At 54.0% G+C, this 25,542-nt stretch overlaps 8 protein-coding genes across 8 annotated transcripts; 4 read left to right on the top strand and 4 right to left on the bottom strand.

Moving 5' to 3' along the window:
- Positions 1 to 45: 45 nt before the first annotated feature.
- On the bottom strand, positions 46 to 2,690 carry CMQ_3926 (polyketide synthase; the record flags this gene model as incomplete). The annotated part of the gene is made up of 4 exons (XM_014319864.1): positions 46 to 494; positions 548 to 1,988; positions 2,062 to 2,425; positions 2,536 to 2,690. The coding sequence occupies 4 exons, from the start codon at positions 2,688 to 2,690 to the stop codon at positions 46 to 48; spliced, it is 2,409 nt and encodes an 802-aa protein (XP_014175339.1).
- A 3,669-nt stretch (positions 2,691 to 6,359) lies between these two features.
- Positions 6,360 to 8,074, top strand: CMQ_3324 (alpha-l-arabinofuranosidase; the record flags this gene model as incomplete). Its single annotated transcript, XM_014319262.1, has 4 exons — positions 6,360 to 6,472; positions 6,526 to 6,984; positions 7,040 to 7,098; positions 7,164 to 8,074. The coding sequence occupies 4 exons, from the start codon at positions 6,360 to 6,362 to the stop codon at positions 8,072 to 8,074; spliced, it is 1,542 nt and encodes a 513-aa protein (XP_014174737.1).
- Positions 8,075 to 8,529: 455 nt separating this feature from the next.
- CMQ_3427 (alpha-mannosyltransferase) lies at positions 8,530 to 10,128 on the top strand (the record flags this gene model as incomplete). The annotated part of the gene is made up of 1 exon (XM_014319365.1): positions 8,530 to 10,128. The coding sequence occupies one exon, from the start codon at positions 8,530 to 8,532 to the stop codon at positions 10,126 to 10,128; it is 1,599 nt and encodes a 532-aa protein (XP_014174840.1).
- A 530-nt stretch (positions 10,129 to 10,658) lies between these two features.
- Positions 10,659 to 11,919, top strand: CMQ_3640 (2og-Fe oxygenase family protein; the record flags this gene model as incomplete). Its single annotated transcript, XM_014319578.1, has 3 exons — positions 10,659 to 10,734; positions 10,793 to 11,089; positions 11,192 to 11,919. The coding sequence occupies 3 exons, from the start codon at positions 10,659 to 10,661 to the stop codon at positions 11,917 to 11,919; spliced, it is 1,101 nt and encodes a 366-aa protein (XP_014175053.1).
- A 364-nt stretch (positions 11,920 to 12,283) lies between these two features.
- Positions 12,284 to 16,047, bottom strand: CMQ_4054 (fungal transcriptional regulatory protein; the record flags this gene model as incomplete). The annotated part of the gene is made up of 7 exons (XM_014319992.1): positions 12,284 to 12,463; positions 13,234 to 13,979; positions 14,054 to 14,332; positions 14,446 to 14,639; positions 14,724 to 15,476; positions 15,649 to 15,720; positions 15,848 to 16,047. 7 exons carry the CDS (start codon positions 16,045 to 16,047, stop codon positions 12,284 to 12,286), a joined length of 2,424 nt encoding a protein of 807 aa, XP_014175467.1.
- Positions 16,048 to 18,232: 2,185 nt separating this feature from the next.
- On the bottom strand, positions 18,233 to 18,868 carry CMQ_3668 (including n-acetylases of ribosomal protein; the record flags this gene model as incomplete). The annotated part of the gene is made up of 1 exon (XM_014319606.1): positions 18,233 to 18,868. One exon carries the CDS (start codon positions 18,866 to 18,868, stop codon positions 18,233 to 18,235), a length of 636 nt encoding a protein of 211 aa, XP_014175081.1.
- A 3,533-nt stretch (positions 18,869 to 22,401) lies between these two features.
- CMQ_3790 (duf1857 domain containing protein) lies at positions 22,402 to 22,963 on the bottom strand (the record flags this gene model as incomplete). Its single annotated transcript, XM_014319728.1, has 2 exons — positions 22,402 to 22,470; positions 22,532 to 22,963. 2 exons carry the CDS (start codon positions 22,961 to 22,963, stop codon positions 22,402 to 22,404), a joined length of 501 nt encoding a protein of 166 aa, XP_014175203.1.
- Positions 22,964 to 23,962: 999 nt separating this feature from the next.
- On the top strand, positions 23,963 to 25,114 carry CMQ_3764 (uncharacterized protein; the record flags this gene model as incomplete). The annotated part of the gene is made up of 4 exons (XM_014319702.1): positions 23,963 to 24,032; positions 24,108 to 24,123; positions 24,276 to 24,496; positions 24,564 to 25,114. 4 exons carry the CDS (start codon positions 23,963 to 23,965, stop codon positions 25,112 to 25,114), a joined length of 858 nt encoding a protein of 285 aa, XP_014175177.1.
- Between the last annotated feature and the right edge of the window lie 428 nt (positions 25,115 to 25,542).

The raw sequence follows: 25,542 nt of genomic DNA, 5'->3' as shown, positions 1-25,542 counted from the left end.
CGATGCAAGAAGATCAGGGTGAGCTTCCGATTTGGCTTTTCCAAGCTAATCCAGAAATTTCTTGCAGTATGCGGCAAGGCCATTGGGTGACCCGGCAGAGATGAACAGCGGGTACCTAGACAACTGGGGGGAGTTTTCCGTGCTCGTCGCTGATGGGCCTTCCCGGATCAAGACAGCCGAGTTGCTCCCGGCTGCACCGTAGCTGTTGACAAGGGCAAGAAACGTCGAGGCTTGCCAAGGAATAGTCTGGCGTGGGATGGCCATTGTCGTTGGGTCAAAGGCCGTAATCTTGGGGTTCAGAGACTTGCGGCTGGCCTGGGAGGGTATTGTGCGGTGCCTCATCATCAAGAGAACTTTAATAAGACCAGCCACTCCGGCTGTGGCTTGGGTATGGCCGATGTTGCCTTTGATGGAGCCAAAGTGGAGCACCGACTGCCGGTCAACTCCAAAGGCTTCTCGGATACTGGCGACCTCGATCGGGTCTCCGACTCCGGCTGCAACGGTCAGTAAGGCTGAACATCTCAATCAGTAGGGCGGCATATCATACTCCCTGTTCCGTGCGCCTCGACATAAGACACATCTTCCGGCCTGACGCGGCCAAGACTCAGCACCTTTTTGTACAGATTCGCCTGCGATGTCGAGTGCGGTGCCGTGATGGGGCCGACATTGTGATTCTGGTTGGCCGCCGACCCGACAATGACACCCAGGATTTTGTCTCCGTTCTCGACCGCATCAGCAAGGGGTTTTAGCACCACGACCGCGACGCCTTCCCCCCGACAGTAGCTGTCGGCATCTGCGTCAAACGGCTTGCACTGCCCCGATGGGCTAAGAAAGCCGGCAGCAGAGAGGTTCTGGTAGTCAAACGGACTTGAAATAACATTTGTCCCGCCAGCGACAGCACGGGAGCATTCCCCAGACCAGATGGCTCGGCAGGCCGTGTGGATGGCGACGAGAGAAGACGAGCAGGCCGTGTCGATAGTCAGGGCCGGCCCCGTCCAGCCAAAGTAATGGCTCATGCAGCCGCTGAGGTAGCAGCGCGAGGTGCCGACAGTGGCATAAGCGGTGCCGGCGTGGCACGAGAGATTGTCGTAGTAGTTGTTCATCACAGCGCCAATGTAGCGGCCGTAGTCGACAGGCTCTGGGGATGCTGAGGCCCCGAAGTAGCCCGACGATTCCAGGGCCTCATAGATGACCTCGAGCAAGAGCCGTTGCTGCGGATCCCAGGCCACAGCCTCGCGAGACGACTTCTTGAAGAACTTGTGATCAAACGTCTCCGGGTTGTCCAGAAAGTTGCCCCACCACTTTGTGTTGGCGTGATCGCCGGTCTGCGGCAGCCCGAGGCGCTCGACCGGTGCCGGCTGGACCATCGTCTTGCCCTGCATGAGCAGGTCCCAGAGCTCGTCGACCGAATCTGCCCCTGGAAAGCGACCGGCCATGCCGACAATAGCGATGGAGTGGGGGGGATAGCTGGACTGTGGGTCATACGGCTCCGTGCCCTGAAATCCGTTAAGCTTCGGCTTCTGCGTGTCCAGTTTTGCCAGAGACAGCACTTGGAGATGTGTATCCCGCGTCAGCGAAGCAGGAATCCCGCTTCCGAACCCGGCTACAGCCACCGTTCGTTCGGACTTTGGAAGCTGCTGGATGGCGAGCTTCATGGTCGCATACCAATCGGCGACATTCACCATTGCGCTCTCCAGGGAGATTCGAGTCAGGGGAGATCCGTCTGGGAGGATCCCTCCATCGGCCGTGTTCCGGATCGGATCCTGCAGTCGTGATGGCTCCGGGAATGACAATCCGTCTGAGAGCTGGGAGAAGGCCAGTATCTTATCCACAGCCGACGAATGATCAACCGTATGGAAACGGCCATGGACATGAACGTCTTTGATTCGCAGGTTCTTTCGCGTGGCTTCCTCCTCCAAAACGCCAAGACTAGATGCCCGAATCGTAACCGTCAGGTTAGAATAGTCGTTGAGACTGGAGATGTAGGCCTAATACAGCATCAACATAGTATTAGTATGTACTCCGTATTCTGGTCTGAAATACTGTGGTGAATGGACGTACACCAGGGATCGACTGTACGATGCCGGCTACTTTCTCCTTGTCCTCGTCATTCTCGTCCTGCCATCGAACAGCAACAGACATATAGTCGTCTGCATTTCTCGCCCCATCTGCGTCAACGTAGGCGCCGATGCACACGGCCAGTCGAAGAGCAACGGCAGCCAACGTGCCAAGGTTACTCTCGTCGTCTGAACTGGCCACAGCCACTGTGCTCAGAAAGCCGACGCAAAATCCCTGCACACCGCCGCTCTGGACACTATCAAGAACACGACGGTGCGCGTCCTTGCCGATAATCTCGAGATAGCGACAGTACTGAGTAATTTGGACAAGGACGGTGACAGCAAGGCCGTAATGACTCACCGTGTTGCTGTCACGATTAGGGAAGGGGCCCCCATTTTCCACCCATGTCTCGTGAGATATCTGTCTCCTGGGACGTCCTTCAGACTGGGATCAAATCCAACCAGACCCTGCCAAAACTCTGGCAACTGGCCAACTGCAGCCCTTAGGGCGGACAGACGAGGATTCTCGACGAGCTCCTGACGGCAGTCCTGGAGGGATTTCTCTAGGGGAAGCTCGGTCTGGGGACCGAAGACCAAGATGGAGGGAAGGTGGGCTTTGGTTATAGATACCATGATGAAGGCGAACTAGCAGTCACTATGAAAAGTAGATGTTGAATGAACTAGAGAACTTGCGGATAGACAAGAATGCAGTATTGGTCTAATTACACAGATCAGAAGATGGTATTTCTCAAGCTCTTTATACCCATAACATTACGGCTGGGACATTTTTTGTCCTCTTTACTTCTATCAGAAAAGTTTCTAAACTCTTCGGAGCCCCGTTTGGGTAACCCGGTGGAATATCTCGATGCAGAGTTAATATCAGACCGGTGAGTGATATTAGGCATATTGAATGTCCATACTTGCAAGTACAATATCACCTCACTACATGCTACTATGGTTGAAAATGGGCGCTCAGTAAGCATTTGTATATTACTGTGTGTTGTTACTTCAAACTGTGCCGACGTGCATGACATCCCCTACTAGATAGGTGAGGCTGGGCACCATATGCCGTAGAGTATATGTATGTATCTTTTCATCCCGCGCCACAACACCCTTGTTGGCCTAGTCCGTTCAACAACTATGACAACCCCTCTTCCTAACCCAACATCCGCGGCATCTTATCTTTGCCCGTAATAAACAGCATTAAGAAACGAAATTGCATCTTACCCTCCTATCTATCAGTTTTTGTTGGGGGTCTGTTATCTAGATTAGGCTAAATACGCTGAAAGCGATGTCTGTAGGGTAAGTAGGTGTGTACGGAGTACGGAGTACGTAAACCATATACACTATAGTATAGCTCCAAACCCCACCTATTGAGCAGAGGATTTTATGCACGTCATCATAGCCTAAAACAGCTTATACCAATATGACAAGCTCGGGACTAGAACGCATTACTAAATACGGCTCTAACTAAGGCAAGCTATACGTGCTCTAATTAGTTGAGATACACTACAGTAGGGACTAGCCCCAACGAGATGGCTACGTCCCAGAATGTGCACCATGTACTCTGTAGCTACGGAGTGTTTCCCTTACGTCGTACACAAAGACAGAACAATACGCATATGTGTATAATAATACACCGGTGATATATCTGCGCTAGTAAGACAGACTGATAAGACTATGGGCAGAGAGAAGTTTCGGCGATGTACTCCGCGGCCGTCTTACTTCCAAGGTGTTGGCGCAGGATGCCTGACAGATAGCACGTCGATCTTGTCTATGTCTATCGGACCTTCTCCCTCCCCCCCCCCACCCACCCTCTCTTCTCACCCACTGCTCCTTCATGTTCGGTCCTTCAGTCCTATTGGCCTCGTGTCTGAGTCGCTGTGAAGAGGTAACAGCAGCACGGCATGTATCCGATCGAACTCAGTATACGGAGTAGAACCGTACATAGTACTTCCGTTCGAGATTGTGCCACAGGCAAGGCCTTGTTATGATTTGAATCCTGCGTGTAAGCACCGGACGTTGTTCGTAGCCTGTCATCAGATTCTTGGTGCACCACCTTTAGAAGAGTAAGGCCTATTCCCTCTTTATACCCATGCCGACAAGTAAACGTTGTGACTACGAAGCTTTGATCTTGCCGTACAAATCTATCATTTTATTATCCGATTTACAAAGTATGTTTTCGCATTAAAGTCGAAGGCCCGGGCAACTACTAAAAGGCGACTGTGCACTATGAACCTTACCTTAGTTGTTTAAACTGAATATAATTATGGAACAAGGATCTACCATTTATTACACTGGTTACCTTTTCTGTATCGCTCTCAAATATTTCCGACATATTAGCATATAGAGTTAGGTACTTCTAAGAGGGAGCCAGGGTAGGACCTTGCGAATCCTTAGATGCCGGTTTCTTATCTGTATTCCTCCTCATGTGGCTCATCCGCTCGAGGGTACGCTGTTCTTTCCATTGCACCCGTCTAGCTCGCAGATGGGCATTTTTTCCTCTTTCTGAGCTAGCCGGGCTTTAGCCTCTGATTTAGCCTGTGTCTTGCGTGCTCCGGCCAGGGAATCGTGCTACGTCACTGGCCGCGGGGCCTGAGCTATGGTGCGAAGCAGTTGAAAGAGGTGTGTAATGTCGTTGTCGGTGTCGTCGACGCCCTCGACTGCTTTCGCATTCTCGCTCATCGTCGACAACAGCTAGCATCAGCAACGCACGTAGACACAAATGGGCGTCGCTTCCTGCAGCATGCAGGTTGGCGTAAGGGATGCCTAGAGCCCCCAAAAGCACCTCCAAACTGTATTTATAGGACAGCTGTAACGGCTTTGTGCGGCTTTCACGGTGTCGATGACGCAGATGGCAGAGTAGCAGTCAACACCGAAGTTTCCCAGAACCTTGGTATCCTCATACCCACTGTGTACTACTAGTTCACGTTGGTGGTCTGTGGGTACAAAAGTCGACCATTGAGACGGAAAATCAACAGACGTCAACAGAGATTTCGATGCACCAAACAAGAATCGATTCCTTACCTTTTTGCAGTACTTCGTGCTGCCGATAGTGAAGTGGAAGGACTGAATTGCATCCGGACATTCTTCTGCTAGAGTTGTTTCTTCGGCTATAAATAGGTTGCACATTATACTTTGTAGTGGTTCCAGAGTTGTAGCCAGAGAGTCGTCTGTGGCTGCTTTTAACGGCGCGAGCGGTGGTGTTGTGGCGATCTGTACAGATTCGGGAGATAGATTGGTATCGGGTATGGCCTGAGATGCTCTTTTTTGTGTGTTAGAGCAGAAAGATATATCTATAGGTAGCACGGGAAATGGGTCTGTTTGTATTGACTCGCTGGGCATCCCGGCTTGTTTCTGGCGTCTAGAAGGGAAACTCAAATTCCGCAGATATCTTGTATCGAATAAAGAGATACCGGCATGACATTTCTAGCCCGGTATGATCTCTTCGTATCCTTGAAAAGTGACAATGTCGACAGCCAAGAAGAGAACATCCCACAGAGGCGAGATTTCGAGTCTAGGATTAAGCCCGGCGGCCGGAAGAATGGATGACGGCGCATATCCAATGAGTTATCGCAGCATTAGTATCTCATTTCGCAGAATAGTAATCGGCCCAAGTTTCTTGTCGCTGCGGCTATTGTGAAAGTTCATCCACTTCGGTTTCCTCATTATGTTTCGGTTACCCGGTTACGACTGGAATGAATAGATTGAGATATGTCTTACAACACCCACCTATGGCATGTGCCACCTAGACATCACCTGTCAGAACAGAATACAAGTAGCCGAAGCTCCTTGCAACGACTCCTCAAACCAGTATACAGCCGAAATCTCGACATTCTCGACCACCATTTTCGAGGTAGTGTATCGGCGAGCAAACAAGGCTCCTTCCCATGCCGACGCCTGGGCAGTCAATTTATGGCTAAGTGTCCTGGGTCTTAGAGAGAAACATGGAGTGATACGAGTTTAAAACAATGCCGGAATAGTGTCTACTTTGTACTCTCCTTTACTATAAAACAATCTTGTTTTGGGTTGTTACGCACACTGATTCCCCTCCTGCTAAGAAAATGGCGGCTGTCACGTGCAGGTCGGCCATAGTGGAGCGCCGATACTCCCCGACAGACAGATCGTCGACCCGCTTTTTTCTCTCCCACACTACACATCGAGCTGTTGGCATCCGGTCCAATGGCATAGCTCGACTCGCGCGGGTGGAAGGGGTATTTATTGCCTCTTGTTTCCGTGCCGTATTCTTATCAGTAAAAGTTCTTGCATCAGACAACATTGCAGTCAGAGAAGCCAGCCATCATGACCTCTCTTACGATTCTCCCGGCGGACAAGAAGGCCGTGACGTCCATCTCGGTCAATGCGGCTAACACAATCAGCGCAATCAACCCATTGATCTATGGCGGCTTCACAGAGTGCGTGTGTCTTTGATCCTGCCGTATCTAGTCCTTCTGGCTGACCGTTACAGACACATGGGCCGCTGCATCTACGGCGGCCTCTACGAGCCCGACAACGCGCACGGGCTGTCGGACGACAAGGGCTTCCGCAAGGATGTGATCTCGTGCTTTAAGGAGCTGCAGGTGCCGGTAGTCCGCTATCCGGGCGGCAACTTTTGCGCCAGCTACCGGTGGCAGGACGGCATTGGGCCCGTGGAGAAGCGGCCGGTGCGGCCAGAGCTGGCATGGGAGGGCATCGAGCCGAACACGTTTGGCACAGATGAGTTCATGGCCTGGTGCAAGGAGGTGAGCGCGGAGCCGTACCTGTGTCTCAACATGGGCACGGGAACGCTAGAGGACGCGCTGGCCTGGCTGGAGTACTGCAACAGTAACAAGCACACGTACTACGCCGACCTGCGGCGGAAAAACGGCCACGAGGAGCCGTACGGGGTCAAGTACTGGGCTCTGGGGAACGAGATATGGGGGCCATGGTGAGTGATGGCAGCTTGAGCGTGGGAAGCCTGGGGGCCCTGCTGACAAATACAGGCAGATTGAGCAGCACACCAAGGAGGACTATGCGAAGAAGGCAGTCCAATGGGCTAAGGGTGAGTGTTGCCGAACCGGGCTGTGTTGTTGAGCATTTGCATTGTCGTTCCTGCTGACAAGATAGCGCTCAAACTGTTGGACCCGTCCATCACACTGGTCCTCTGCGGCAAGGATGGCTACTCGGACTGGGACCGATACACGCTGCAGCAGTGCATCCGGTGGGTGGACATGCACTCGATCCACTACTACTCCATGGGCCGTGACCACTACACCAACATCTCGTCAGTGTACGGGGCCGAGCGGGCCATCCAGGTGTGCTCGGGGCTGATCGACGTGGCGCGCTGCGAGTTCGACATGTCGGCCTATCCGGACACGGAGCGGATCTCGACGCGGCCGGCGAGCAAGAAGCGGCCGACGATCTGCTTTGACGAGTGGAACGTGTGGGACCCAGATAGGGCGCCGGGCAATCTGGGGGCCGAGGAGCAGTACACGCTGAGTGATGGGCTGGCCGTGGCCGTGTGGCTGAACGTATTTATACGCAACAGCCGGGAGCTGGGCATGGCCACGATCGCCCAGAGCGTCAACGTGATCGCGCCGCTGATGACGACGCCACGGGGCCTCTGGCGCCAGACGACCTACTTCCCGCTGCTGCTCTTCTCGCGCCACATGCGAGGCCAAGCCGTGGCCGTTCACGTCCACACACCTGTCTACGAGGGTACGACCTTTCCCGAGTGGATCCAGACGACTGTGGCCGTGCCCAAGCTAGACGTCAGTGCGGCCGTCGAGGCCGGCTGGCTCAGCTTGGCCGTCGTCAACTCGGACGATACGCGCGACTATGCCACCCGCCTCGACGGACTTGTGGTCGGTACTTCCGTGCAGGTCTTCCGTATCGGTGGCAAGGGTTTCGCGGCCACCGATAGCAATGCCGATGGCGACGAGAAAATCGGCATTGTCGAGTCGGTCTGGGAGGCTACCGGCGACAGCTACACGTTTGAGCGGCTCAGCTTCACGATGCTGCGCTGGAAGGTGGAATAGTGAGGATGAAGACAGTACGATGTTCAGGTATTTTCCTACTATGTATCATGCAAGGTTATCGTAACAGCCTTGTCGGCAGTTAGCTAGTACAATTCGCACCTTCCTCTCGCAGCGGCCAAAATTGCGCCAATCCACCAAAAGGCCGGTGACGCGCGGCCATGGATCCAGGAGGCGAAACAAAGCCACGTAGCCTCACACGACGCGCATTCATGCACGTGGCCGTTCTTTGGGCCTCGTTATCTTCTGGCAGCTGCTCGCTGAAATGCCGTGACAAAACTGGGTGCTGTCTGTGGACTGTCCAGAACTTGTCGATCCATTCCGGCAGAACACGACCATCACAACAGCCATATCGCCCACATAAAAGCCTCACGTTGAGCTGAAGTGCGCAGGATATTAGCGCAGGGAAAAGTCCACTCACGGAGCACCTCAGCCTACCGCCGCACACACACGCCATCATGGGCCGCTTCCGAGAGCTGTTTGTCGCCCATGTGCACATGAGCCGTCGACTTGCCCGCCGAAGCTTTCTAGCCAGCTTGATCAGCCTGCTCTTCGTGCTGGTCGTCATCGTGACGGCTCTTGGCACTGCCGGCACCACAGACATGCGGTTGTCGTCAGACCTGACGCCTGGGCCGGTCGGCCTTGAGCTGGCCGAGCTTCTGGGCGGCCTCCTGGAGCAGCACCGGCCCTCAGGCGTGGATCCGCCCTGGACGGAGGACCGGTTCGACAGCACCCGATGGCAATGGGGCGAGGACGCCAACATGACCAGTCTGCTGCAGCTGGACGCCCTGGAGCTGCTCAAGATGCGCGACGCCCACCGCGGCTTCGTTGCCAGCATCCACGACCGTCTGCCCACCTTTGTCGCCCCGTCCGGCCATCACAGCTTCCTCGGCCGCCACCACCAGCAGCCGCGACAGGGCATCGTCATCATCGGTGGCGGTAAGTACTTTGCCATCCTGATGGTCTCGCTGCGCTTTCTGCGCCGCACCGGCACCACGCTGCCGGTCGAGGTCTTTGTGCTAGAGCACGAGTATGAGGCCGACGTGTGCGAACACGTCCTGCCGACCCTCAACGCCGTCTGTCGCATCTTTCCGCCACTTGGCGGCGGCGCCTGTCCGCTACATGGATTCCAGCTCAAGGTCTTTGCCATCCTCTTTGCCTCCTTCGAGGACGTGCTCTTCCTCGACGCCGACTGCACCGCCATGCGCGATGTCGCCACTCTCTTCCTGTCTGAACCGTTCCGGGCCACTGGCCTAGTCACCTGGCCCGACATCTGGCAGACGACCGTGTCGCCGCTCTACTACCTGATCGCGTCTCAGGATGTCGTGCCCGTGGCCCGTCGCGCCTCGTCCGAGTCCGGCCAGCTGGTCGTCTCCAAGCGTCGCCATTGGTTCACCCTCCTGCTCGCGGCTTACTACAACTACCATGGCCCCGACTTCTACTACCGCCTCCTCAACCAGGGCGGCACTGGCATGGGCGACAAGGAGACATTTCTGCCCGCAGCCGATGTCTTCGGCCTGCCCTTTTACAGCGTCCAGAAACCCGTCGTCTCCGTTGGCCACCGCTTCGAGCACGGCCAGACTGGCTCCCGCGTCCAGGTTCAGCATGACCCTGTTGACGACTATGCCATAACCCAGCAGATCATCGCTGCTGCCAACGACTCGCTCGACTTTGCTGCCTGGAACGCGTCCTATGCCCCGGTCCGCCCGCTCTTCCTCCACCTCGCCTGGCCCAAGTGGGACGCCGTCAACCTGCTCGATCACATCAGCAAGTGGTCCGACATGACCACCGGCATCGATGGCCGCCCCGAACCCGCCTTCCACTACCCCCCCGCGCTGGCCGCTCAGATCCACGGCACTGAGCGCATGCTGTGGGAAGAGGCCCGCTGGGCTGTCTGTAACCTGCACGACCGTCTGAATCACTGGAAGAACAAACCCAAGGCAGGAGGCATGTGTAGCCGACTCGACAGCTACTTCCGTACCGTCCTCGATGCAGACATGGGCATCGCCATGAGACTGGGCCCGAAGGACGTTTTGATGCCGATGCTGCCAGAATAGGCCGTCGGTGGCGGCGTTTGCGATCTTTGCTGAATAAGGACATGGAACGGCGTAAATGGCGTGAAAGAAAAATACATTTTTTATGACACGGAAGCCAGGCAGTTCTTGAGCGGCTTGCATCTGTCCACCTAACGGCGGCCGGGTCCGACACCCGACACCGAAAATAGAGCTCAGGCTGCTCTGCTCCTATTCCAGTAGCACGCGATCGCCACTTTCAAGCCGAATGTGGGGCGCTAATCGGCCATCGAACTAGTCGCCTATGAAACGGCGTCGTGGTTGCGTCATCTGCCATGGGGATGATCAAAGTTGGGGCCGCGGTGGTAGTGCCCGGAACTAGATCACGACATCGCTCGAAAACGCCTTTCCTGCGTCCATTCATTGGCTCCGCACGCGGATGTCTTCCCATTTGTAAGCACGATCGGCCAACGTAAGATACGGCCGGTCTTTAATGCATAGCAGCTTGTACTTAAATAGAGCCGGTCTCTTGCTCTTTTACCGGATGCCTGTAGACATACATCACACAATTCACGATGCCGTCCGCCGTCCCCCAACTGTACCAGTACGCTCACGTCGAGGAGACCAAGGAGAACCTGGATTGGGCCGAGCGTGAGTAGATGCGGTAGAAGAGACCAAAGGAGGTTGAATGGTTGCTAATCCGTCCCAGTACCCAGCATTGACCTGTCCAAATATGGCACGCCAGAGGGCAATGCCGAGCTTGCCCAGACCCTGGTTGATGCCATTCGCACCAAGGGCTTCTTCTACGTCGTCAACTTTGGCATTCCCCAGGACGAAGTCGACCGGCAGTACGCACTCGGCCAAGCCTTTTACAACCTCCCGCTGGACGAGAAGCTCAAGTATGTCCCCGACTTGGAGCACGGCGACTACAATGGGTACCGGCCGGCTGGCCGCCGGCTTTTGAGCGGCGGCATTTACGATAAGACCGAAGTCTGGAACATGGCGAGTGAGTGATGGCCATTACGTCCCTTTTTTTTTTTTTTTTTCCCTTTTCATCTATTTTTTCTTTCCCGCCGGCTGCTGCCCCCCAAGACTGACCGTTCTGCAGCAAATGACGGCCACATCACGCAGCCAGTGCCCACACTGCTAAAGCAGAACCTGGCCGAGATCGAGGCCTTTGCCAAGAAGCTTCACGACAAGGTACTAGACCCGCTCAACCACCTGATCGCGCTGGCGCTCGAGCTGCCCCCAGACTTCTTCACCAAGGTGCATCGCTGGGACGTGCACGACGAGTCACATCTACGCTACATGAAGTACTCCAAATTCTCGCCCGAGGAGATTGCCAAGCTGGACGACGGTCTCTGGTCGCGCGGCCACACGGACCTGGGCACCATCACGCTGCTCTTCCGCCAGCCAGTGGCCGCGCTGCAGATCCGCGACCACGAGACCGGCGAGTGGAAGTGGGCCAAGCCGCTGGATGGCAGCCTGACCGTCAACACGTGCGATGCCCTCAGCTTCCTCACCGGCGGCTACGTCAAGTCGACCGTGCACCGCGTCTCCGTCCCGCCCAAGGACCAGCAGCACGTCGACCGCCTCGGACTGCTCTACTTTGCCCGCCCACAGAACGACCTGGTCCTCAAGACGGTCGACTCGCCCGTCCTCCGCCGCGCCGGCTACACCCAGAACGAGTTTGAGGCCGGCGGCTTCCCCGTCCCGACCATGGGCGAATTTACCGTCCACAAGCAGACCTGGCAGCAAAAGCCAAAGGGTGTCGACTACAAGGCAACCGAGGGCCAGACAATTATTCCCGGCTTTGTCGGAAAGTTCTTTTCTTGAGCGCTGGCCGCTGGGAACATCAGATAGAAAGAAATAATCGAACCTGTCCCATTCTTGACTAACTGCCGTGTCCTCATGTAATCTACTACGGCTATAATATGTACAATAAGATGTTCTCTATATCGTCCACTAGGTCTATATGGCTGCAGGGCAGATATCTGGCAAGCCTTAAGTGCTACTCCGTAAAACATGCCTACGTCTTCGTCCTACCCTAGTATCGATCCTTCCGGGAGCTTTATACGTTGGCCGCTCCCATCAACCATATCTAGGCTATCCGTCACGCCTGAATCCCGTGGCTCTCCCATGTGTGTCGTGTCCCCGCCTAAGCCACCGCTAGGTCACTGGCTCGGATGACCGTCTGTTTCTAGTCGCTCCCGCTGCCACCACTGCCGTTTTCCAGACGTAACACGATCTCACCGACAGCACTACGGCAGAGCTTAGAACATACGGGCGGCACACCGGAGCTTTCGAGGGTAGAGGAGTTCTGCGGGATGTGGTACCAGTTTAGGAGCGTCGCCATGATCAGCCATAGCGGGTCCAGGTGCTGGGGAAGGAGATTGAATGTTATAAAACGGCAAGAAACACACACAAAGCTCCAGACACAGTGTTGTAATACGCATGGATTTCCCTGTCTTTTGAAATATCAGCACTAGGTCTTCTGAAGTCCTTTGAGCTCTACAGGACGTGCAACTGTTCCGGACGTATTTAACACGAACATCACTGTACAGGTTTTAAACTAGTATAACGTGAAGGCGGCACCTTCGCGTCACAGACAAGTGGTGTATTCGGACTCGCCTGAATAAGCCATGGTGCACGCACGGACCATTCGGCTGATACAAAAGCTTGTCCCAAGGCGTATGAGGACAATATGCATGACTGAGTATTAATATCATTCCCGCGTTCAATTTAAACTGCCTGTCGGACAAAGGAGTGACAGACATTCGTCAAAGCTGAGACCTACTGTTTCGTCGCCGAGAGAATCCCGTACGCCGAACTTCCGACTGCCATTGGCACACAAGCCGTATATCAGATCAGTCTCACTGTTAGTGCTCCTTCCGCCTGTACTGTAGGCTAGAAAGGCTAAAGCGAAAGAACGTCTGGTCAGGTGGACCGATCAGATAGACGGATGGCCATATTTGTGGCTATTTCTTACGCTTCCCGTGTTTTACGTCCATCACTCTCTGGTTGTCTTTGTTCTGTTAGATCCTTGTCTGCGACTGTCCGCTCTTCCGTTTCCCTGTATTTCCATTCTGCTGTCGTATTTCTATTCTGTTTTCATCAGCTAAATTGCATTGGATCCCACGGCCCATCCACAGTGAAGATGGACTGCCAGAACATAAGGTCATATTCGTCGGACGAGCTGACAGCCCCGAGGCCGTCCACGTCCATGAAGCTGCCTTGTTGCTGCCCGGTATGTGGGCGCGGGGGCAGAAATGACGGCATGGGCAGCAGTGACGGGACCCCGGCCACGTCCGAGGTCCCGGCGGCCGACATGGGCGTAGCCGTGCCGGTGGCCGTAGATGTGGCTGCCGCATCCGTCATGCCGCGCTGTTCCATCGGTAGCCTGGACGCGTACCACAGGCGAATCCAGCGCATCTTGTCGCGGAAAATGGCTAGCACGGCGCGGTTGTCGTCCGAAAGGTAGCGCTTCTTGCGGCCGAGGCCTTGGGTGTTGGCCGGGGCATCCTCAAAGTCCTCTGCCGCCTGGAAGTGCTCTTCCAGACGCAAGGTGATGGCGACAAAGTCCAGGCTGCGCCGTGCCCGCACCACGTCCCAATCTGGGTCGTCCAGCAAAAAGAGCAGCCGCATGGAAGTGGCAACGGCAAAGGCGAGATGCGTCGCTGCCGAGAACGGCAGCCTGCCCAAAATGTCGATCGGGATGCTAGCCTGTGCCTCGAAGAAGTCGCGTAGCGCCTGAAGGCAGTTCCACAGGCACGCCGTGCGCTCGGCTGCGTCGGCCGGGTCTATCGTGTTGGCCGGTGTCCTGCCGGACGCCCGCATGTAGATAGCCGGCTCGTACAGTCGCGAGACGATGGCGTGGTAGTTTGTCCGCAAGAAGACTGGGACGAGCAAGTGTCAGCGGTAATGAACAGCAAGACCGACAAGCATAAAGGCAACCGTAAAGCCAGCGTACAGTTGTTTTTCACCTCCATAGGCTGACTGTGTATCAGCGCGTCCAGATCCCGTCGAAGAACCGCGATGGACATGAACATGGCCGCACAGCCACCGGAGGCCAATCGCGGGTCGCTGTCAGGGTTAGGCAGCACAACGTAGATGCGGTGAGCGATCTGCTGCAGCCGCACGATGACCACGAGGAACGCGTCCGACTCGTGCTCGTGCGCGTCCAGCAGTACGCGACAGCAGTGGTCCAGGTATGTGCTGAACGGCAAGGCTTGGGTCCGCCGGAAGAGAACTGTGGATCTGTGTCGCGAGTCAGCAGCTGTCCATACAGCCGCACACGTAGCAAGGTCACGGCCGGGTCTGAAACCCACAGTGCGCATATATAATAGCATCCGAGAACGGCACGCATCTCGTCTAGGCTATGCTCTTTCGGGCCGAAGCTCTTGCCCTTGAGCGTGTTCACGGCGTCGTTGACAAAATTGGCCGGCATCAACCGCATCATCGTCGGTGCCCTCTGCAGGCCCAGGTCGACAACGAGCCCGATGGCCAGCTGTAGCACTGGCGTCGTGTTGGGCTCCATATAGTAAGCCAAATCTATCCTGGACGGCAGGAGAGCAAGCTGTCAGCAAACTGAGAGCAGACTGCCGAAATAGCAAGAGCAAAGGACAAAAGAGGTACAGTACCAGCCGAGGTGAACGAGAATGGCCTGCAGCAGGCCAATGTGTTTTTCCTCCTGTACGACAATGTGGTGGGCCAACTGTTCGCGGATCCAGCGCCGGGTATCACGCTGCATCTGCGGTGACTGGGGCAGGACCACCTGGACCAGGATGCGGAAAAGCAGCGGCTGTGTGTGGTACAACTCATGGGCCGGTACGTTGTAGGCCAGCGGGACAAAGGGGAAGTAGGGGCTGTAGAGGCGGCGATAGTCTGCCAACGCGATCTCAGCGTCGTGGAACGTGATCTTGAGCCCCGGGACGATCTCAACGTGCTCGAGAGGGGGTACCCGTACGAGCGATGCGGGTGGCAGCGGTTGCTGCTGCTGCTGCTGCTGTTGTTGTTGTTGTAGTTGTCGTTGTTGTTGCTGCAACAAATGCTGCTGATGCGAGCATGACGGCGTGCTCTGTGGCCCTCCGGCCGTGATGGCCGACATCGAGTCCCGCGACATGGACGGGGTAGTGGCCGAAGCGGCCGGGGTGCTTGGAGTCAGTGGCTGCGTGGCCGTGGAGTCGTACTGCGGAAGACTAGATTCGGGCGAATGGGGCGACGAGAGCGCCGGACCCACTATGTGTGGATCTCGGACATCCGGATCGTCGGATGGCGTCGACGGCGCCCGTGGTTGTGGTTGTGCCGAAGGAGACGATCCCTTTTGGATCTGCTGGCTGGCTGTCAGCAGCGACATGATCCCGTCGATCTTCTGCTCCAGCTGCCCCACACGGCTTCCACCAGGCGCACATGGTCAGCATGTAGTCTCGTCTGGGTGGCCAAGGGGTGGGGTGAAAGTGAAAGGAAGTAGGAAGGAGGAAGGAGGAAGGAGGAAGAACGGGGACCCTTTGTTGCTGATCTGTGTGAGGTTGAAAAGTCAGGAACGACGAGCAGAGATATACCTACGTTGGGTTACCCCGTCGGGGTCCGCGGGGCTTCAGACTCGGGAGCACACATTGTGTCTTGCTCTTGGCACATCTGTGATGCAGAAGGTTAGCATCAGCTTGCTCAAGTGTCAAAATAAATTCCTCCGTCGAGCTGGCAGCTTCCCGAAGGACCGCCGAGAGAGAAGCGCAGGAAAAGCGGCACCAAGGACGAGACACACCTCTCGCAAGGCGCCTCTCCAGGTTCAGACACCCAGTTGCACTTGAGCTTCGATGTGCTGCAGCGGGCGCAGGCGCGAGGGCGGAATCTCGGAATGTCGGCCGCCGGCGTCGACGCAGCAGAAGCCGCCACGGTCATGGCTGCTGGCCGCGGCTTGGCGCGAGGAGATCGCTCAACGGACGAAGACGGCGCAATCGACATGCGCAGGACGACGAGACGGACAAGACGGCGCAGAGAAAGCGGCCGGTGAAGAACGGCGTGCCTTCTGCGTGCGTGAGGGCGCAGGTGCAGAAGCGGGTGCGCGCGAGAGTGGCGGAGCGAGTATGCTGTGCTTGAGCATAGAGTGTGCGTGGTGCCAAGACGAAACGTCCTGGGCGGCCATCTGCTTCGGCAACGCCGGATTTGCTATCTCGGGACAACGCGGCAACGCCCCTATGCAGCTCCAAGAGGGCCTCGTGCAGGAAAAAGGGTCAGTCGCGGCAGCCCGGACTGACGTGCAAAGAAAAGAATAAAAAAGGGCGGCAGGCGAACTCCTGTGCGCATGCGCCGGCCGTCTCGCAGCTGGCGAACAGATTCGAAAGCAGTCGGTTGGAAGGGGAAATTCAGGCAGAAAAAACAGCCCAGAACGTTGCTGGAGCTTCGGGTCGGACACTAAGAGAATAGCCGATTGCCGGGAGGCCCGTGCGTCAGCAGCCAATCGGGGGTCGCAAATGGGCCCAATTTTCCCAAACGGGAAATCCGTGCTAGGAGCCGTGTCCCGCATCGAACGGCAGATCGAAGGCCTGCTGCAGTTCTGTGCAGTAGTCCGCCTTTTGCTCGGGAGCCCCGACAGTAAGGCGACTGCGTGCACCCTATCTCTGACGTTTGGCTATAAGGTCCTTCTTTCTAATGCCGAACGACCCCCTTTGCCTTTCCCTTACCAGGGAGCAAAATTCCTAGCGGAAACATTGTTCCATTGTTACACCATCACATATTGTATCTTACTTCTAACTAAACGCAGCACCCATATGGCCAACGGCGGTCACAGCCATTCCCGGTTTGGGTGTGCTGCTAAGGAGGACATCCTCCCGCAAACCAACGAGAATCCCGGGGATCAATCCACGTCAGACAAGAAGCAATATTCAGAGGGTCTTGCATTACTTTCCATAACGCTCTCCATATTTAGGGCTATTTTTTGTGTGTCACGCACGTCTGGTTCCTTTTTATATGCCGTTATTTCTGCTTACTATTTCGCCGCCCTAGGACCGAACTGTTTCAGGTCACTGTCGATATGTTAGCCTAGCAATCTGGCAACGACCTTTTAGCCATGACGGTGACCATATCTCTGACAGCTTTGAGCTGTATATTTTACGTGTATTCCAGTCTGTCAACGAGATACTTGGTACAGCAATTTTGCTGATCACTTTTAGACTACTAAAATGGCTGCCATGCTCCGTGAATGGTTTCAGGCACTATGTTGATATCTGTGGTATTCAGACCCATCAGCTGCTGTCACCTTGACACAATAACAAGCTACTGCGTCTCCACTCAGCTGCTCTTTAAAAATTGTAGTCTAACTCTGCTTTTAGGATCGCTTCGCTTATCGTAGTCGGCCCAGGCACCGGTGTCCGCACGGCAGCGCATCCTTGTTCTACAAGTTATACTCAAGGACCGGGATGTGGCCTTGGGAACGTCCGCCATGATTTTATGCAGACCATACCAGGTATCGTTTTCCTGTCCGTTCCGATACTCTTCTTCAGGATCGCCTCATCGCTGACAATCGCCAGCGGTGCGTCCGAGCTGCGGTCTGCGATGGACTGTCTCTATTCTACTGAAGTTGTGGAAGAGTTTATTACCTCGTACGCCGTTGCTTTGCGGAGGATATTTCTTGTCACGCTTGCGATAAGGGCTTAGCAATGTGGTAGTATGCGAAACTTGATCATTTCTCTAAGCTTCTAGAATCTGACTGGGGAGGTAAATAGGGATGCTCGGATTTTTAAGACCGTGCTTGAATGAATTAAAATTGAAACTTCTAAAATTACCGGACCTGCGCAGCTCGAGCGGGCCTTCCTTGAATCAAAAACTTAATTGTCAATGGGGCGGTGTGTATACATAATGTCCTAGTCGCTTATACGGAGTAAACACTACTTAAAATAAAGCCGTGCCCTGCTTTCAATTTCATCTAGTAAATGGCTCACCCCTCAATTCCATCTACCGCCTGTCCTCTGCAACCTCGTACAGTCGCTTAATTATAGGCCCTTTCATGTAATACTTTATATCGCCTATATTGCCGAAAGCATTCTCTTTCCATTGCCTATCTATGAAATTCCGAACAACGCTCATCAAACAGACGAAAATTTGCCTCTACACGGCAATATTGTGTCCAAAAGTATCTCTCGGCCCTCACTCACAGCCCATACACGGCCAAGTCGGCCTCCATGCCGGGCTTTGTCCACACCGATCCTACCACACCGCCAAAGACCCGGAGCTCCATATCTCCACGGTAGTCAAATCCCAAGCGCTTCAGCGTCGCTCTCGAGCCCTCGTTCTTGGGGTCGCACAAGCCGAGCACATCCTTGACGCCCTTCTCACGCTCTACATAGTCCATTAGGGCCTTTGCGGCCTCCGTGGCGATGCCCCGCCGCATGTAGGCCGGCAGTATGGCAAAGCCAAGATCCGGCGCCGCGAAGCAGTCAGGCGGCTCGCCGCGCATTAGAGAGACGGTGCCGACAAGTGCGCAGGCAGCCAGGCGCTCAGGGAAGGGTGTCGCGGAAGACAGGGTCTGATCTGCGTCCGTCGTCGGCTTCAGGCTGACAAGATAGGTGCCATAACCGTTTCGGCTATGCTCTTCCACGAAACGAGTAGCAAGGCGCTTGCGCGCCGCTTCGCGCGTGGTGATGGATGTGGGCTTGCCGCCGATGGAAGATATAAACTCAGGGGTGTTGTACAGCTCCACCAGAAAGTCGCAGTGGCTGTCAATCTCGGGCTGAAAGTATGAGAGGTAGAGACGTGGCGTCTCGATGAAGAACGCGGGGTCGGACATACTTGCAAACAGGCAATGGTGAAGATTCCGGATGTGTGTAAGAATAAGATTGGAAATGGGGGCAAAAGATGAGTGCACAACGACACAACTACATCATACGGAACAGTTCCATCGCAATGGGACTTAAGGCCTCCATTTATAAGCGGACATTGAAGAAATTGTGCTTATCTCAGAAACGTTGCAAGCGGTAAGATCTACTTTAGGCAGCATAGTTACATAGTATGAGAAGCTAAAGCTGCAAGAATAAGTTGAAAAACAGGCACTCTTAGCCGGAAATCTAACTAGCGGAAAATTAGCGGGAAGGTACGAGGAAAGGCAATTCTAATAAGAGACGAAACTTTAATTGAAAGCTGTTCTGATTCGCGGCCTATAGGCATACTTACGGCGTATCCATTAGGCCTTCACCAAGATGATACACGCGGTGCGATCGTGAGCACGCCCTGGAAAAGCATGCCCCTCAGGATCCCAAGTAGCAGACGGAGCATACAAACAGAGAGCTTTGGACCGTGCATGCTGGGGTTCTGGCCAACCAGAGCGGCCGTGGGCCGGCTGAAGCTCGGTAGTCATTTCATCAACAATGCCGCCCCCCAGGGACGAAAGTTCATGCGGTCAGTCTTGCATGCGAACTTCTCTAAAAGAGGTGGGCTCGAGCACCGACCTGCAACTGTGGGGTAGAAGAACTGGGCCTGTTATCATTACCTTCCTTTAAGAGACGCTCTTCTACTTGCTATTACCGTGCATCTTAATCATGAAGTAGAGCACGCTACTAAGTTCCAAGGCGACATGCTCCCAAGACCGAGCCGACAAACAGTGATGCCACAGCGAGAGGCGCACAGCTGATTCACAGATGCAGCTAATTGGCAATGTTTCTGAAAGGCAGGTAGGACTGCTCGTGTTGCAGATCCCAGTTTTATCGCTGACTTAAGTGTATTAATCGACCATAACGTGGCCCGTGATCTTCCAGATAATCCAGTTTAGTGTACCGTTTCGTCGCTAATTGTTAGCAGCTAGACTCATACTCTTAGCGTCTCGACTAAAAACAAGACAAGCCGTGTCATTCCATTGGTCAGTTCGAAGTACAGACTGCCCATCTTGCATGGCTAAAGTGCATTAAAGCAAAAAGTAAAAAAGGGGTTCTGCGTATCCGTAAGCTCCCGAAATGTAAAGTTAGCCCCCTGCAAATAGGGACTGGCCGCAAGATATTGGCGCCTCTTGCGCTTCCCCCAAACCCAGGCCGGTGAAATAGGTCCGAACGACAACAGCCACATCCACATTATTGGTCCTAAGCCCGCTACGACAGAGCGGCTCGTCGTACGGTTGAGGGCTGACGATAACTGTGTCCGTTAACATACCGATAAGATAGATAGACTGTTTAGAGAATGGCCCGCTTCCTACAGAGAATGTGATTTTAGAAACAGCAGGCGTCGTTATTTTCTGCGTATGGCCACCATTGTTTCATGCTGTCGTACCAAGGCCAGGCCGAGGATAAGGCAGGAAGGAATGATACCCGTGGCGACCCGGAGCCTAGAGATGTCAGTATCGGGTGCAAGGATGCGTCTCTGGATGATGTCTGAAGCGTCATATGCGGCGAGCAATCTCCATGTATCGTCCGTAGCGAAGACAAATAGCATCATCGCGTGCCAGTGCGACAGCTACTGCTACGATTAAATGCGAGTCGATGGTTAGGGGTATATTTGGCCGCCAGAATAACGACAATTAAGGATACAATCTAAACATTTCCAGTGAGGCATCGGCTCAGTGTGGTGAAGCAGAGTGGTGAAGCAGAGGCTGTTGATAGCCAAACTGCGAAATTATATGGTAAGTTCTCTGTCGCACTAAACACAAAGGTTGCCACTCCATTTGTGCTTTACGAGAACAGGTTCTTATACCATATATAGGTGATGCTCCTCCACGTCTTGGAGGTACGGCAAGTGGATAACATTGCTAGCAGGACTCACGTAACACCCGATATCTGGGCTGACTCGGCTGCTCCCAAGAAGAATAAGATGGTGGAAATCCCGGAATTGTTGAAGCAAGCGACGCCGAGGAAGCTGAGAATGCCCTAGAGAAAGACATGAGATGAGAAGTATCGTGCCACGTTGTAGCGCTACAACATGAACAACGAAGGATATTGCCAGACCAGAGATCCGAAGAAAAGATAGGAATGTTCCAGGAGTACTGGGAGCTCTACATAATCAGATCGCCCCACAGATTGTACAAGCATGGGATGCGGTGGTCTTGTCGCGATACTGACGAAAGCCGGTGACCATAAAAAAACTGAGACGTTAGCTTTTGGAATAAGGAGTAGGATTATTAATACGGCACTGGATAAGTATTGCTTTCCACAAAACACTCTTTCACTCCTGTTATGATGTATTACGGTCTTAGCCTTCGATAAATATTTCGGGGCCACGTCGACCTGGCTTTCCTCGATCTGGCCGACACCTTTGGATATCAGAAACTGGTTATCCAGATCGGCCCTTGTTCAAAGTAGGAAATTAGCAATTTCGGCCGCTATGGAATTTCAAAGAACTAACTCCCCGTATCTGCTTTCACAAGACAGATAATTCAGACCCCGAAGCAAGTTACTGCATCTTTCTCGCGATCTGGCGCGACGTAGGGTCGCTTACAACTCAACTTATTGAGTGGCATGTTTCCCGAAACCTAAGTGTGGCCGAAATACTGAAATGGCCTCGGAGAAAAGGGTGTTACAGCTGAAGACTTCTCGCTTAACCGTTCCGCCATCTGGCCGACAACAAACGGCTTCTAAATTTTGAGCAAGCTTAACAATTCTAAAAATGTTGCTTTTCATCTTGCTAATAGGACTGTGTTGGAGGACTATAACGCTGTCGTCTTTGCTACAGGCTACTTTCATACGTACCCTTTTATATCAGAACGCATCTAGCTGGCCGTATCTTCAGAGGAAGTCGGGGTACCGGGCCTGTATCAGCAACTGCGCTGGAAAGAAAAGCGACTGCTGGAAAAGGAGCGGTACTATGGTAAACAACCCCCAATTTGGGGCCGTTTCGTCTCTATCTCTGCATAGTTGTACGTGCCAAGACACTCAAATTGGGGTTTAAATTATGCTGGCCTTGAAACTAGCGTACGAGTATATCCAGTGCGGGTGAAAATGCGATAAGGGAGATCTTACAGTATGACCAATTGTCCACGGGGCGAGACGTCTCGCAATCTTATTGCCGTATGCTTCTCCTTGGTGAAAGTAAGTCACGACATATTTACAACTCGAGGAGTGCAAGCTAAGGAGACAAGAGAAACGGCGCGGGGTTTACATACAACATAGTCTCATTTTGATGTTAGCAGTCAAGAGACTCAGACTCGTTTTGCCTTTTGGTCGCAAAATCGGGGGTTTACATCTAGACCGTCGAGGACTTTAACGAATGTGCTGACGACAAGAGTATAGGTAGAGGGGCTCGGATATCCAAATTACATCCCAAATATATATGTTACAAGAATACGTTATAAAATATGATCCGCTTCAGGTAATCTACACTTGAAGACTACATAGATCTCTACTAGATTTTTCCCTCGCTCACCAGCCGACGCGTAGTAGCGATGCTGGACTCAACAACGACTTTGGCGATCTGTGGTTGTGTAAGCGTCGGTGCACCAGAATTCTCGACATACATGGGCCCCGTTACTCACCTTCTCATGGCTAGTCTGTACCTCCCGTGCAGCCATGCTGCCAGCCTCGAGGTCGGCGTGCTTCCAAGCAAACACATACGTCACGTACAAATCTTCCGGCTTGCCACTAGTACCAGTGCTGACAATGTTCAACACTGTGCTGCCATTATCCAGCTCATAGTCCACTCGGCTGGGCGCCAGCTCTGTGCACGTCTCAAGAACTTCAGCCGGATGGCCGCCGGTGTCAGGTGCTGATGGGGCTTTAAAGGTCACGCGGCGTTTCACCACGCCGCCAACGTCGCTCAGCACCTCAGCTTTGGCTATGGCCGGCGCAAACTCCTGGGGCTGGCGGATCTTGCGTTGAAATCCAGCAAAGACCTGCACCTGGGATAGCACAAGTGATGCTCCCGGGGCATTGACCGGCACGGTGACAGCGAGATGGATGGTGACCATTTAAAGAGCGTGTTGTTCTGTTCCTCTAGGATATTGGCGTGTTTAGAGATAAGCCAGGTCTGATTTAGATACCACTTCTCTTGGGGAAGTCCGCCGTCGGACACCGAGTATTAGTTGGGAAGAATCGCGGGAGCACACAGCATCCTCCTGCATGGAAGTGCTTCGGTGGCGAGGAAACGAATCTCGGGTCCCCAAAATTCTAGTAGAAGTCCAGCTTATATCCACTGTCCGCGATATAGTTGCTAATCGCCTTAGTATCAAATCGGGCCATCGTTGCCTGTCACCCACAAGCTACGCCGATGGCAGGTTGGTCTATTAGTCAGCTCAAAAATGGCCTACCACTCTTCAAGACAGTTCTGGCTTTCCCAACATGTTTCCCCTTTGTCCAAGTTTCAATGAAAAAAATAGCATCGTTCAGTGAGCTAGCTAAAGGGCTGCGGTTGGCCGCCGGCACTGCTGACTTCATAGTGGGCCTCTTCATCTGTTTACGCCGAGAAGCAAATTTTAGCGCTCGAACCGGACTTTCTCGTAGATGAGGAAGAAGATAGAACTCTATAAGCAGTAACGGAAACATACGTTCCTAGCTTCTATATGAGAAACAAGAATATGCAGGTCGCAACTTCCCTGTCCGCTTCTCCAGACCAACACACCTGCCCGCATCGCAAGCTTCTGCGACTGCCTTCTGGTGACGTTGAATGACGGGATGACGCACAGGCCACCAGGTGGGGAACACCACAGCTTTGTGTGCCCGCCCACTTTTCTCCCAATCCGATCCTCCATTTTGTTCCTTTCCTTCTTGGTCCATCGATTTTCCATGGCTTTCTCTCCTCAGCTCACACAAGGCCACGTAAAATCCCCTCGCCAGCAACGCGCAGGCAGCACTACCACGACAGCCACCGACCATCGTTCAAGCACATCCGCATCGCCGCCTTCCGTTTGTAACTGCGTATCCTCGCCTTCATTTTTCATTCGCATTCCTTATCCCGATCATCCGCAACGATGGCTCCTCCACCAGCTGCGAGCTTGCCGCTCACTGAGCGCCTGCTGACGCTCGCAAAGACGCTCCAATGTGAGAATGGCCCGTTCCTGTGTCGCTCACGCGCGTGTATTCTAGCATTATGCTGACCATGCTACCCCAATCTAGTCGGTTGGTTTGTTGGGTACGTTTCGCCATCCCCTCTCGCTGCGATCAGTCTACTGCTGCGCACAAGACCATATCTGGTGTGATTGAGAGGCCGAGGAGAAAGAACACGGACATTCCAGTTCCAGAACATTTATCTACAGCTGGACAGAAACTAACATATTGCACTAGCCATCTCACCCTCATCCTGTCGACGCTGCGGTATTCGCTCTCGTGGATTCGCTTCAACTATTATGGCTTCTTTGCTCGATTCTCCTACCGCACCGCTTTTGTCGCTGCCGCGGCGACATACGGCATCGTTGTGTACAAAACCTTCCGTGCCAGATCCAAGAGTGGCCGGTTGGCAGGCGGTCCGGCCGCCCTGCTTAGCGATGAGAACGTGCAATATCTGAGTATGTCTCCTGTTCTCCGACCCGCTCTCCTTCCCCACTAATCAGGCAACCTTGCTACCTCTTGCAGTGCTCGCTCTCATCTGGCTTTACTCCTCGCAGTACATCTTGGCTCTGCTCCCCTATACCATCTACTCTGTCTTCCATGTGGCCACATACACTCGCACCAACCTGATTCCCACCATCTCGCCCCCCAAGCCGTTGGCCCCTGCCGCCGGTGCGTCGCCGAGCGCTAAGACCACATACACGACTCACCCGCTGTCCGACTCCATTGGTCGCTTCGTCAAGCAATACTACGACTCGTCCATGTCTGTCGTCGCTTTCCTGGAGATTCTCCTGTGGCTTCGCCTGCTGCTTTCTGCAATCACCTTTGCGCGCGGCTCCTGGATCCTCATTGCTATTTACTCTGCCTTCCTGCGCGCCCGTTTCGCACAGAGCCAACATGTTCAGAGCACATTTGAGCAGATCGAGGCTCGCATCGACAACCTGACCGGCGCTCAGGGTATCAACCCCGTCGTCCGTCAGACCTGGCAGACCATCAAGACCACTGTGCGTCAGGCCTACGCGGCAACAGACTTGCAGAAGTACGTCGGTGGCGCAGCCCCGCGCAAGGCTGAGTAGTCGGGCCTGGCGACCGGCGTCGACGGTCACTTTCTGGATCTACGCATGAAGCCTTCGGCAGACCCAAAGGTTGGCTCGGCTTTGAATGCTGTCCGTTAATGTCGATTGTGGAGCTGCCAGCATGCGTCTGTGTCTGTCTCGGCCCGTATCTACGGTGCACTTTGTCTACGACAACACAGACCTGGGCGTTCCCTCACTGTGAATAGGCTGTATTTTAGGGAGGCGATGCAAGCAACCCATCCGACTTGCGACGCAGAGTAGAGTGTGTTGATTGGGAGGAGGGGGTATCGGTTATGGATTGAAACGCGTGCTTTGGCTCGGGGAATGGCTTCCGATAGAGTATGAAGTCAGATGGTTGCACGTCCTGTCTAGAGCAGGAATGCGAGAAAGGAATTTTTTATGTATTTCTCTCCCCTGTCGTTACTTTT

This window comes from Grosmannia clavigera (assembly GCF_000143105.1).
Source record: "Grosmannia clavigera kw1407 unplaced genomic scaffold GCSC_113, whole genome shotgun sequence".
Classification (NCBI taxonomy): domain Eukaryota; kingdom Fungi; phylum Ascomycota; class Sordariomycetes; order Ophiostomatales; family Ophiostomataceae; genus Leptographium; species Leptographium clavigerum.
This window is presented reverse-complemented; position numbering and strand designations above follow the sequence as displayed.